This window comes from Parasteatoda tepidariorum, chromosome 5 (assembly GCF_982258835.1).
Source record: "Parasteatoda tepidariorum strain Cologne lab strain chromosome 5, Ptep-v5.0, whole genome shotgun sequence".
Lineage (NCBI taxonomy): Eukaryota > Metazoa > Arthropoda > Arachnida > Araneae > Theridiidae > Parasteatoda > Parasteatoda tepidariorum.
In genome coordinates this window covers 52,292,541-52,304,625 of record NC_141759.1, presented here as the reverse complement: position 1 = coordinate 52,304,625, position 12,085 = coordinate 52,292,541, and the positions used below count along the sequence as shown (strand labels likewise).

General features: G+C 28.6%; 2 protein-coding genes across 5 annotated transcripts in view; one reads left to right on the top strand and one right to left on the bottom strand.

Annotated features, from left to right (window-relative positions):
* Positions 1–1,003: 1,003 nt before the first annotated feature.
* On the top strand, positions 1,004–5,955 carry LOC107452817 (RNA-binding protein Rsf1). The gene is made up of 3 exons (XM_087163931.1): positions 1,004–1,321; positions 3,555–4,023; positions 5,715–5,955. Exons 2-3 carry the CDS (start codon positions 3,563–3,565, stop codon positions 5,728–5,730), a joined length of 477 nt encoding a protein of 158 aa, XP_087020057.1. The 5' UTR covers positions 1,004–1,321; positions 3,555–3,562; the 3' UTR covers positions 5,731–5,955.
* Positions 5,956–10,396: 4,441 nt separating this feature from the next.
* Positions 10,397–12,085, bottom strand: part of LOC107452837 (serine/threonine-protein phosphatase 4 regulatory subunit 4) — a 43,207-nt gene continuing 41,518 nt past the window's right edge. For all 4 annotated transcript variants that reach the window (XM_071184960.2, XM_043047252.3, XM_043047250.3 and 1 more), the window contains exons 25-26: positions 10,718–10,784; positions 10,397–10,631 (exon numbers count right to left, since the gene is read on the bottom strand). In XM_071184960.2, coding sequence (XP_071041061.1) covers positions 10,607–10,631; positions 10,718–10,784 — 92 coding nt within the window. In that variant the 3' untranslated portion in view covers positions 10,397–10,606. The remainder of the gene's footprint in view (positions 10,632–10,717; positions 10,785–12,085) is intronic.

Below are 12,085 nucleotides of genomic sequence, written 5' to 3'. Positions count from 1 at the left end.
GTAGCCCGACGACCTGCGCGCGAAGTCGAGCACTTTACGGTAGCACAGTTTAACGAGGACCAATACCGCACACCCTCGGTCCCTACGCAGACTGATCCAAGTGGTCACCCACCTGCACACTGACCGCAGCCAGTGATGCTTTGCTTTGGTGATCTGCTGGGAACCGTGTCTTAATGATCAGTCCACTGCGGGACATGATTATGGATTAGAATCCACATGGTTTTGAATGGCAGTCAGGCTAACTGTGATAGTTTTTAGTTAACACAAATGCAAGTTAGTTCAATCAATAAGTCATGCATGAAGACTAGTTTGTCCAAATGCTTTTTCAAATAGTTCCCATGTCTTCTGGGCTGAATTCAAAATAGCAAGGATATGTAATTGAACATTGATAGTTGTTAACTCAGAATAGGGTCGGCCATTCAACGCTGGTTATAAAACAAAACAAAAAAAAAAAAGACTTGGCGATTTTTCTGCCACAGATCATGGCATAGAAATTTTTCTTTGTTAAATTTAAAAATCTTTCGTTAGTTGGAGGGTACTGATCAGCTTTATATAATAGTTATTAATAGACTAAAAAAAATTTCGTAAGTAACCTGCAAAATTGTTTCTATCAGCAATGCATAACATGGGAACATTTTGTTTAATTATAGTTCGAGACTCGGAAGTTTTTAAGTTAGAGAACTATATAAAGTTTAAGGAATCACCTTATTGTAGCTGTAAATTATTAAAACGTATTACATTATGAGAAGAGGAAGTAATGTTAGTCAGCAAAACTAATAACAAATAAATATTTTTAAAACAGACAAGGTTTGGGCACAAAAGTTTGTATAAACAGTTTATAGTTGCTCATTTAATTTAGTCATTCAAATCAGGTCTCTTATATTGTAATTTAAAAACGATCAATTCCTTACCTATAATATAAAGTATTATACTTCAATAGCAAACGCCAATAATATTGTTTAAAACTTGATTCAAAAACATAAATAAAAGCACAAACACAACCAAGATCGAAGATCAACTCAAGCTTCTTTTTTACGCCTACGGTCACGATCATGAGATTTTATGAATATTTCATTTACATATTTTATTGATTTACTAAAATTTATCGTTTTTTCATTAAATTTAAATCGATGCGAATTTTTAACAGTGAATAATGTCGTTAAATTCGTACTATTTAAAAAAAAATTTAAATAATGAAAGCGAAGTGAAGCTATTTATAGGAGACATTTAAACCACATGGTAATGGCATCATTCTTTCTGAGTAACATTTTACCCGGCTTTACACGACGTTTCTTAGCCATTTCAAATTTCAACGTATAAAGTAAGTTTTACAATTGTGAAATAATTATTTTATGTGTAAATTGTTATAAATAGTGTTCTAATTTTGTTTTATGGTATTTATATTTCTTCTATCTTGGTTAAATAATTATTTTAATCTAATATACCGCCTAGTCCTTTGTTTCCGCCATTTGTCAATCCTTTTTTTCTTTCTAGTTTATAAAGTATAGTATAAGTTAAATTATAAAAATATTAATAGAGCGACATATTATATGAGACTAAGTTTGTACCGCAAGTACTTAGGATTTCCATAAAATTTCGACCAAATACTTTAGTGCCAATATACTTAGATAATTTTCCCGTTTGTAGGTAGATAATTATTTCTTTTGTACTTGCCTAGCTTAAAAATAATTTTTTATATGTGTATTATAGGTATATGGCACTATTGCAATTAATATTTCGAAGTCATTCTTGTATATATTTTATCAATCTATGTTGCATGTCGTTACAGTTAGCATTATAGTAAATTGTTTTAAAAGATTTTACCCTTTATCTCTGGAAACTGGATCGTTAAACTAATTTTTTTTAGTAATTTTAAACTGTTGTCGATTTGAATGATTTAATTAATGATTATAATAAATTGTTTAACAATGAAATAAAATCTTACATGCAAATTTAAAAGGTTAAATTATGTTGCTGTAACATAAAATGAACCTTCGAATAAATTTTTATTATAACATATTATTAGGGGATGTTTCTGTATTCTTAGCTGATCTCTCCATCTATAATTAACTAGATGTCAGACGACTGTTAGTTTAAGATCAAATATGTAGTATTTCAAGGAATAGCTAAGAGTTAATGTCATTCAAGTTGTGCTCCTATGATCTTCTGTTTATTATTTTCTCACATACAGTTGCTGTTTAGCGGCCTATTTTCATTTAATGCATCTGATATTACAAAAATTCCATATAGCTGTCTAATCAGTTGAAATTATCTGTAAAAAAATTTAATTACTATTTGTTTAAGTTATATTTATTAAGTAATATTTTTTTTATTAAACTAGTTTTCATTAGCAGTATTTGTAATGAGTAATAGTTCATATAACTTAAAAGAAATTCTTTAGGAAGTATAAAAACTATTTTATCATAGTGCCTGGAAACGTCATAACTATTGAAATAATGCCTTTTCTATTCTAATCTGATAACACTTCCTTGCACCGATAAGTTTTCAATCCCTTTGCATGTTTATTAAATTTTAATGTTGAAGTCAGGATTTTGATCTCTGGCAGAAAAAAAATGGAGAATTTCTCACCCTTCTCCAAAAGCAGTGTGGTTTCTAAAAATTAAAAGAGCACGAATAGGCTTTTAAAAAAGAAATTTTTCCTTAATTATATAATTACAAAATGTCTTTTTTTTTAAAGCATTAAATCTTTTTGCCTCATCATCACTAAAAGATTATTTTTTCATCAGACTTGAACTTAATATATTTATCTAATTTTAAATAATTTTATAAGCATTATCCAAACTAATAAGTTGCTTAAATAGTGACCTTAAAAAAATTAATTAACCTCGGAAAATAAATGAGTGGTGGTTAAGATTTTTCAAGACTACTAAAAATTGTGAAATTTCTTTCATTTTAGGCATTGTGAAATTATTCAAAAGTTATTTTTTTGCACCAATATAAATTTCCTTTAGATTAAATCTTTATTTATAGCTTAATACATCGAGATATCTCACCTTTTTTTCCACTTTCACCTTTTTTACCACTTACCGTGGGATCTAAAAAATCGAATAACAAAGATAGAAAGAAAGAGTCGGTCTTTATTAATAATTAAGTTAATATGTTAAATGCATCATAAACAAGAAAAAACTTAGCTCTAATGATTAAATTTAGTTTAGGAGCAATTAAAGCTCGAAATAAAAATGCTGAAGAAGGGAAAAATAAGGTATTTCTAAACAATTGCTTCAGTTAAAATTGAAAATATCTATTTAAGTTGCGGAATTTCTAGGATAGAGGGGGGGGGGATATTTTTAATAGAATTCAGTTAAAATGCAAAATGTATCCAAATCATCAAAAAAGAAAGAAGAAACAATAATGGAGAAAACAGCTCTAATGTAACAAGTCAGAAAAATATTCCTTTGTTTTGTACATTTATAAATTCATTTTCACTTGGGTTTTGCAATTTCTAAAATTATCTGGTTGAGTTCAGACGTATTATGAGTTATTAAATTATAATCAGAATTATTTTAATGACACAAATTTTTTTCTTCTTTTAGATACTGAAATGGCACCTATGTCAGTTTTTGTGGGAGGTTTAGGTAATGACACACAGAAAGAAGATCTCGAAAGAGAATTTAGTAAATTTGGTAATTTAACTAAAGTTTGGGTTGCTCGCAATCCTCCTGGTTTTGCTTTCATTGATTTTGAAAATGATGATGATGCAAATGAAGCTATTAAAGAGATGAATGGAGCTACAATTAATGGTATGGAAATAAGAGTTGATGTATCAAAGAACAAGGGTGGTGGACGAAGAGGTGGCGGATTCGGAGGTGGTCGAGATCGAGGTTTCTCCCGCGGTGGTCGTGGAGGTTTTGGAGGAGATGGTGGATTTAGGAGAGGTGGAAGAGGCGGAGGATTCCGAGGTGGACGTGGCGGTAGCGGAGGTGGTTCCAGATATGGCGGCGGTGGAGGAGGAAATGATTATGGCTCTGGTGGCTACCGCAGCAGATCTCCTATGGGTCGACGGTAATTTTTTATCCTATTTTGTGTCTTTTAAATTATTGTCTTATGTGTTTTGGAAAAATCTTGTCTTAGGTAGTGAAAGTTTTATTGAAGTTAAAAGATAAGAACAAAGTTACTACTTTATGTTGATGATCATCTGAAAAACTACATATATCAATGTTTTTATCATAGTTAGTCCCGAAGAAAAAAAGTTACAAAAGTTTTTATTTGAGAATATTGTTCACATCCACTTCTGCATAAAATTTTTCTGTTTAAAAAAAGGAATTTTTAGCCATGCTGATCATATAATTGGTCAAATATCCTAGATGGAACATTTGAAATTTTAAAAAAGATAGTGCAGGCTTTTTTTTTTTTTTTTTTTTTTTGTAACATCTTAGGCATATCATCTTTAATTTGATTTGGGCATTTCTAGCTATATAAAAAAATCAGTTAACTTTAAAAAAATTCTTTGAGTTCCTTGGATAAAGTTTAAAGATAATGTCTTAAAAAAATTTCAAAAATGTGAAACTGGAAAACAAATGTTTTCAAACTGCTAATTCTACAGGCGAATTAAATCTGTTGATTGACACATAGTTGATTTGATTTACTAACTCTTAACTACATTCTAGAATCTAAACAGATTCTATCTTGCTGTTGATACAAAATCCTGAATTTTCAAAGAGATAATAAATGTGTTAAGTTTGTACGAAAATAATTTTAAAAGCAACAAATTATCGTGTGATGATTGTTCCTAATTGAAGTCATTTAATTTTTTATGCATGATTTATGTTCACATAATTTTAAGAGTGAACATTGCAAGGCTGATTGTGCTCCGGATCTGTATTTCCGGATTTTTCGCTAACAATGATCCGGAAGCTTCCGGAGATCGAAGGTCCAGGCGTTTAAAAAAATCATTGATCACAGAAGGTTCCGGAAATCAAATTTTCAAAAATGGAACTTAAAATGCAGTTTATTTTTGTTTGTAAGGGAGAGCCAGAGAGATACTTAATAAGCTTATATCCATGATTAATATTCATTTTTTATCAGTAACTAGTTATTATAATCATAAACTCAGGAAAGAAAGACGTATTTGTAAATTTTAATTACTTCTCCTGGTCCTCATAAGTATGTGTAATTTTGTATATATTTTAAGTAAACTAAGAAATATTGATAAAAAGGAAGAAAAAAACCTTTTTAAATTCAATTTAAAAGTTTTTTTTTTTTTAAACTCAAGAAATATTCCGGAATTTTGACTTGGGCTCACAATCATCCCTGACATTGTTTCCTAAACTTATCGATCGATTCAAAAGCTATAAATTCATTTTAGCTCTGTTTATAAATGATACATTGATTTATTCTATGTAAAGTAATTTAAGATTCTCCTATCGAATTATTGCAAAATTAGTACTATTACATGAAATTAGAATATAAACTAAAAATTTTAAATAGGTTACAAACAGTCTTAGATGTATGATTAAGTGGCAAATTTAGAGTATTAGATAATCACTTTCAACTGTATTTTTAGACCTGTAGTTCTGATATGGCTAAAAGTAATAAAATTTAAATTAGATGAGAAAAGTAGAATGAATAATGCTTGATACTAAGTTGTAAAATTCAGTGAGTTAACATTTTTTTACGGGTTTATATTTCTCATGTTAGATAAGGTATTTATGTTAGTCTTGTGATATTTTATTGATGTCAACTTTTATTTTCAGAAATGAGAGCTGGTAATTCTTTTCAAGAAAAAGGAAAAGCTCCATTCCGAGGATTCTCTTTCTACAGTGGCAACATAACAGCTGGGTTATTCAGAATTTTTTCACAGACTTCAAATGCATTGTAGTACTTTTTTATATGTTCATTTACAAACAACTTACAACCTTTCATTGTAACATAACATTCTTCCATTTTGTTCAATTTAGTTTTATTTGCCATAATAAAATCTAAACCTCCTACAAATTATCTTGAAGTTTTTTTTTTAACGAATTATAATTTGTTGAATTAGGATAATTTAAATTAATGTAAGGTAAAACTTACGTGTTCGTTGATTGTCTAATCTCAATTTTATTCTTGATTCTCAAAATTTGTTATTACTTATATGCGGAGGAGCAGAATGTCTTTAATTGTGTGAAAGAGGTTTTGAGGGAAATTATGCAATTTGCTCGAATTATAAGTTCATCATGAGCACATTTTAATTCATATTTAAAAAAGACTTAAAAAGATGTTTTATGCCTAGGGGTGCAAGAATATTCAGTGAATATGATTCCTTTCATCAATTATCGATTTATAATAATTAGAAGAAAAATATAAATTCTGAAAAAGTGTATGCTCACAGAATGAAAGTGTAAAAAAATACATTTAATTAAAGAAAATTTATAGGATTTTACCAGAAATTAAAACCATTATAGTACAAAATAAGATTCTATATTTATTTGGCTTTACTATTTTTTGAATTATTAGAAGTTTTATGAGTGTTAAATATAAAACGTTTTCTTTGTTTTTTACTAAAAATGTCACCTAAAGCCTAGCCTAAAAAGCAAAAAAAAATGCTAACAGTGAGCAGTTTAAAAACTCGTTTTCTACCGGTTTTTGAATTATTCAGGTTGCAATAATCTTCTAATTGAATATCGGGATTCTAAATTCAGTAACGTTCGAATGCATGGCTTTGTGTTAAATAAGAAATATATACTGAGAGAATTGAAATCTTTGTAAAAGAATATAGAATGTGTCACTTAGGAGAATTGATACTTAACGGGTTTGGGAAATAGAATGCAAAGAACAGTTGATAACGTAAACAAATGCTACGTTTCAACAACCAATCTGGATCGAGATAACCCATCGCGGAAAAGTGAAGTAATGACTGCCTATAAGAAAAATGCTTGGATTTACGATGAAATCATTACAAGTAAAGCAAGTCAATAAGTAATTTAAATGCGTGATAAAATTCGCATGTTAAAATGGAGTGATTTATGATGAATTCAGAAAAAGAAGCGCTTTATTATTAATTTAAATGTGAGAGTAGTAACTCGCATGTCTTAACATAAAGTAACGGAATGGTCAAAATCTCGTGAATAAGGGTAGCAATAACTCCCTTTAAGAAAAATACTTAGATTTACAATGGAGATGGAAGCAGTACAAATAAAGCGAGTCGATAAGTAATTATTTAAATGAGACATTAACAATTCGCATGTAATAATAACCACGTGGGAAAGCATCACAAAAACTGACGAAAAATGGTTGAAAATACCTTTGATTTACGATGGAATTGGCAAAGAAAAAAAAATATCGTGTCAGAAAAGTATTTATTTAAATGTGCGATTTGAAACTCGCGAGAGGTAGTAAAATTGCGGTATTTTACAAACCAGCAATAACTGCCTTTAAAAAAAAAAGATTTTTTTTTTCCATAGTTACAATGAAATCGGCCCAAATAAAGCACAGGCAAAAAGCCTGACTTGAGTCCAATTTTGCGCAAAAATCAGCTTTGTTCCAAAACAGTAAACAATTTTCGTTCTTCACCTAACTGTTGATTAGTGCCTTTGGTTAGGTGTGTTTCTTCTCCATTAAATGTAACATGCCAGGAAGTTATTACTAAAATAACAAGCTTCACTTGTTCAGCTTAAGCGTTAACGTCCAATATTTCAAAATTCATAGAAGGGGCACGAAAAATAAGTTAGGATGTGTCCTTTTTAACATACAATATTCTCCAACAAAAATCTTTTTCTTATACCCTTTTAATCACAACAAATAACACTTTTAATATTAGGTTAGAAAACCTTGTGTTTGTTATTGAAGATCAGATTATCTTGAGCTGTTAATTATTGAGTTAACTATTATCTATTCCATAATATATACATATTCTATGAAGTATAAGTTGAGTTCTAATTTATCAAGCAATTTAGCTGTCAACTACCTTAAGTGTAGGTTCTAATAATTTCTCTTATTTTTCAGAGTCTAATTGAATCTACTCTTAAGATTGATGGTAAAAAAGTTTTAAAAAATTTCTATAGCTTTTATTTAACGTTCAGTAATAAAAAAAACTAAAAACGACATATTGCACTTTATTACATCACTGGTACATTATTGCATTTAAGATATTCTTTGCATCACATAATTATAATATGAAAACAAATTTAAAAGAATACTGCTTGACAAGAGCTAAAATGTAAATAATAATTAACAATATATTGTCGGTAGAGTAATATATAATATAATGAAAATTCACTTAAAAAGTATTGGTATGCAATTGGACCCATAAATAAAAAATAGTCAAATTAAATTTATAGGAAACTATTAGCAGTGTAATATATTTTTGTATTTTATTGACTAAAAATTCCTTGTGTTTAAAATATTCATATTATACATACAGGTCATGAAATTTATATATATTTTTGAAAAATATATAGTCTATATAATCTATTCCTTTTTATGTAATAACTTTGATATTATTCGTAAATACGAATTGATTAGTTTATGAAAGCAAAATATAATTATTTCAATATTTTAGTTGCTAAGACTTTTAAAAAAAATATAGATCATGTTAATTATTGATTTTATTGCTTCGTATTAGGTAAAGCTGTATTGAAGGTTAAAGCAAAATTTGATAATTTATTTATTTTAGAATTTAGCTCTCATCTACCAAAAATAAAATTTTAGTTCAGCATTTTACATTTTTAAACTCACCAGTATTGAATGAGTTAGGATTGATGCTTATATGTGAAAATTTTTTTATTCGATACAGAAGATTCTTTTTGATACGATATAATTACAAAGGGTTAGTTAAAAACATCGGAATAAAATAATAACACCGGGTCACTAGCATGCTTGGATACGAGTCACAAAATATCAAAAGAGTAATGTATGGTGAAAAATGTTTTGGCTTATTTTATTATATTAGTACAATATTTTTAACATTCAGATTAGTGAAGAAACAGGCATTTTCAGTACAGCAGAATCTCACATAATAAAAAATGATCTGAAGTGATACTACTTCCTAACAATATACATAAAAGAAATAGAATCTTAAAAAAAAATTCACTAAATAACCAAGATAAAACAACAGTTCGATGAATAATACAATAATTTTTTTTTTTTTTTCAAAGGAAGACAATATGGATTTTATTTAAGGGTGGACCATGCGAACTCCCACAAAATAAACTCTCATAATCTCAAATGCTAGAATTGCTTAAGTGTATAAAACAGGAATTTCCAACTGGCGGCCCGCAAAGCCTTTTTTTGTGGCCTGCGAACTAAAATATATTAATAACTAAAATATATTTTTGCGAACAATTTTCGTAAAAAATCTGTATGGGTTTAAAATACTTTTCTCGTTAATAAAAACCTAATTTCTTCGTTTCAGTGAAATTTAACATACTAACGGTGCAGGAAAATTTATTTCTCAGGTTTTGCATCAAGAAAACATTTATTCAAATACAAAAATAATCATGTATGTTGCTCTTTTTTATTTAGTTTTTTTTGTATTTTGTGAATATAATTTAGCATGTGCGTATCAGAAATTTTCTCGAAGAAATCCTCCGATTTAACTTTTTGAAACCACTCGTTTTGGACGAAAATATTAACACACACATTTGTAAATTTTAAATTTAAAACGTAAATATCTATTCTCCGGTGGTTGCAGCAGACAAACCTCAATTTTCTCATTGAACATTTTGTGGGCTACTACGTAAGTATTAATACCAACCTTTTTAAAGTTTTATATCTTAACAATTAGATATCTGTTGCACATTAATTGTTTAATACATAGGTGCACATTAAAGTTATTGTAGCTCAAATGTTTTAATATGCTATTAAATATTTTTAAAATCTACTTACTTTAATTTGTAATTCAATACTATTGTTTTGTACAACTTGGTAAAAATCTGACAATAATATTTAACGTTCCTTCAAGCATAAAAGAGTCCTACATAAAATTTTGATTAAGTTGCAGCCCGCCATTTGATTTGTGTTTTTAATTGTGGCCCTCGGCCTCATGTAAGTTGGAAACCCCTGGTATAAAACAATCATAAAAAAGTGTTATATAGATTAATTGGAAAAAAAAAAAAAAAAAACAGAATTACACTGCAATGTTATTCAAACGTGAGATTCATAATATATGCGAACAAAAATCTAAATAAAGTAACTGAAAAATTGCGACTCAGTGTTTGTAATTTGTTTATCTTGTGAATAAGATTGTCTGTACAATGTCAGAAAATGAGCAGCAAAAAACATGATTTGTACAAAAAAGTATTACGTAGTAAGCGAAAATTTTCAAATGTATGCATCTCTTTAGTGCATCAAAAAAAAATAAAAATAATAATTTATGAAATTTCTCACAATTATAATTTTAGACAGTACAAATTTTCGATAATCGGAAGCAACAGTCCCAATTAATGAGGCTCTACTGTATTTTTTTTTAAAATTTTGCTTGATGATTTAATTTCTTGGACCAAGTTTTTTTCACCACACATTACTAATTTATAATAACAATAGAATAAGTCTATAACAAAGAAAACAAAATTGCATTGATGTGCGAGATTCAAACTTGGACGCTTGTAGAATTGCAACATAGAACAATTTTTCTTGGTTTCCTCTCACACTTAACAAATTCAACAGTTTATTTTCCTTTAGAAACAGTTTTCCTAAATTAAATAAATGCATAAATATAATTTTATAAGAGCTTAAAAATTTATTTTTGTAAATTATCAGTGAGAAGTCAACAACTTACTTAGAGGATGAAGTTGGAATTTTACTTTCCGTGTTAAAGCTGTTAGTAGTGGATCTTTTGAGAATTTCTATAAAAAACAATTAATGCACTTAGAAATGCTAAAAGTGAAAGATCTTTTTCAAATGTTAAAAATATAAATATGTACACACCTTAAATAGCACTTAAATAATGAGATAGTACTTTTAAAATAAATAAAAACAGAATTTTCATCCACTGATATTAAAGTGTTTTCATTGTGTTGTTTACTTAAATCGTATTGTTTACTTAATCGTATTGTTATTGCTTACTTAAATTGTATTGTTTACTTAAATTTGAGGATTTCAACTCTGAATTTAGTGTAAGAAGTATATTACAAGTTAGTAATGAAAATTAGCTTCTCTTACTCACAAATTTTTTTGAATTTTATTATAAGCTTCGATTTAAAATTTATAAGTAAAATAATCTTGATATAAAAGTGGATTTATAAATTATTAGAAGATTAGATAAAAACTGCTACTCTATACTCTTCTATGAATGTACATGGGAGGAAAGAACAAAATATTCATAAAATAAATTTTATAAAACTTCATTCTAAAATAATTAAGTAGATATTTGAAAAGCATACAAAATGGGCTAGAAACATGTAGCTTTATTATTAAGCATCTAACTATTGTTTTGCTTCGTTACTGCCGGCTGACAATCGGAAGTTAATTGTATTTAAAATATTTTGGTGCAACTGTTTGCTAAAGTTGGCTTATTTTATATTTGTTTATAAAATCTTTCATTTTAAAACTAATTAATTAGTAGGAAAAATATTGAATAAGCTGTTGTTGTTGTTACTTATTCCACCTGGCTCAGAACAAGAAAGTCCAGAACACCGTTTACCGACAGTAAATCATATACCATCGTCGGACCCTTCAAGATGAAATTCCTTTCTAGCCCCATACAGGACAGCAAATAATCAGGTGTAGCCTGGTGCACATTGCATTGAAGGAGAAGTGTGCAGCTTCTGTTGGTACTAGAACCGTGGACGAACGAGGGAAGAAGACTGACTTTGTTTGTTGCCTTTGTGCTTTAGCTGGGTACAGTGGAATGGCCTTCACACCTTGGGTGACCCTACCAGGAGTATAAAGCTCCGGACGTACTTCACCCATTCCACCCAGGGCCACCACCCCCGCCATGAAGTTTAGACAAAGAATAAAATTTTTCGAATTTCTCTAGATATTTCTAGTCAATCAAAACTGCAAGCAAAATCTTGATTAATAGTTTTGCATTAAATAATAGGAAATTCTAGGGAAATGAATGTTACTTTGAATGTCCCAATATTTTGAATCATCAGCATTTAAATTACACAGAGTCCACTGTATTATATGAAATTTCATTATAATA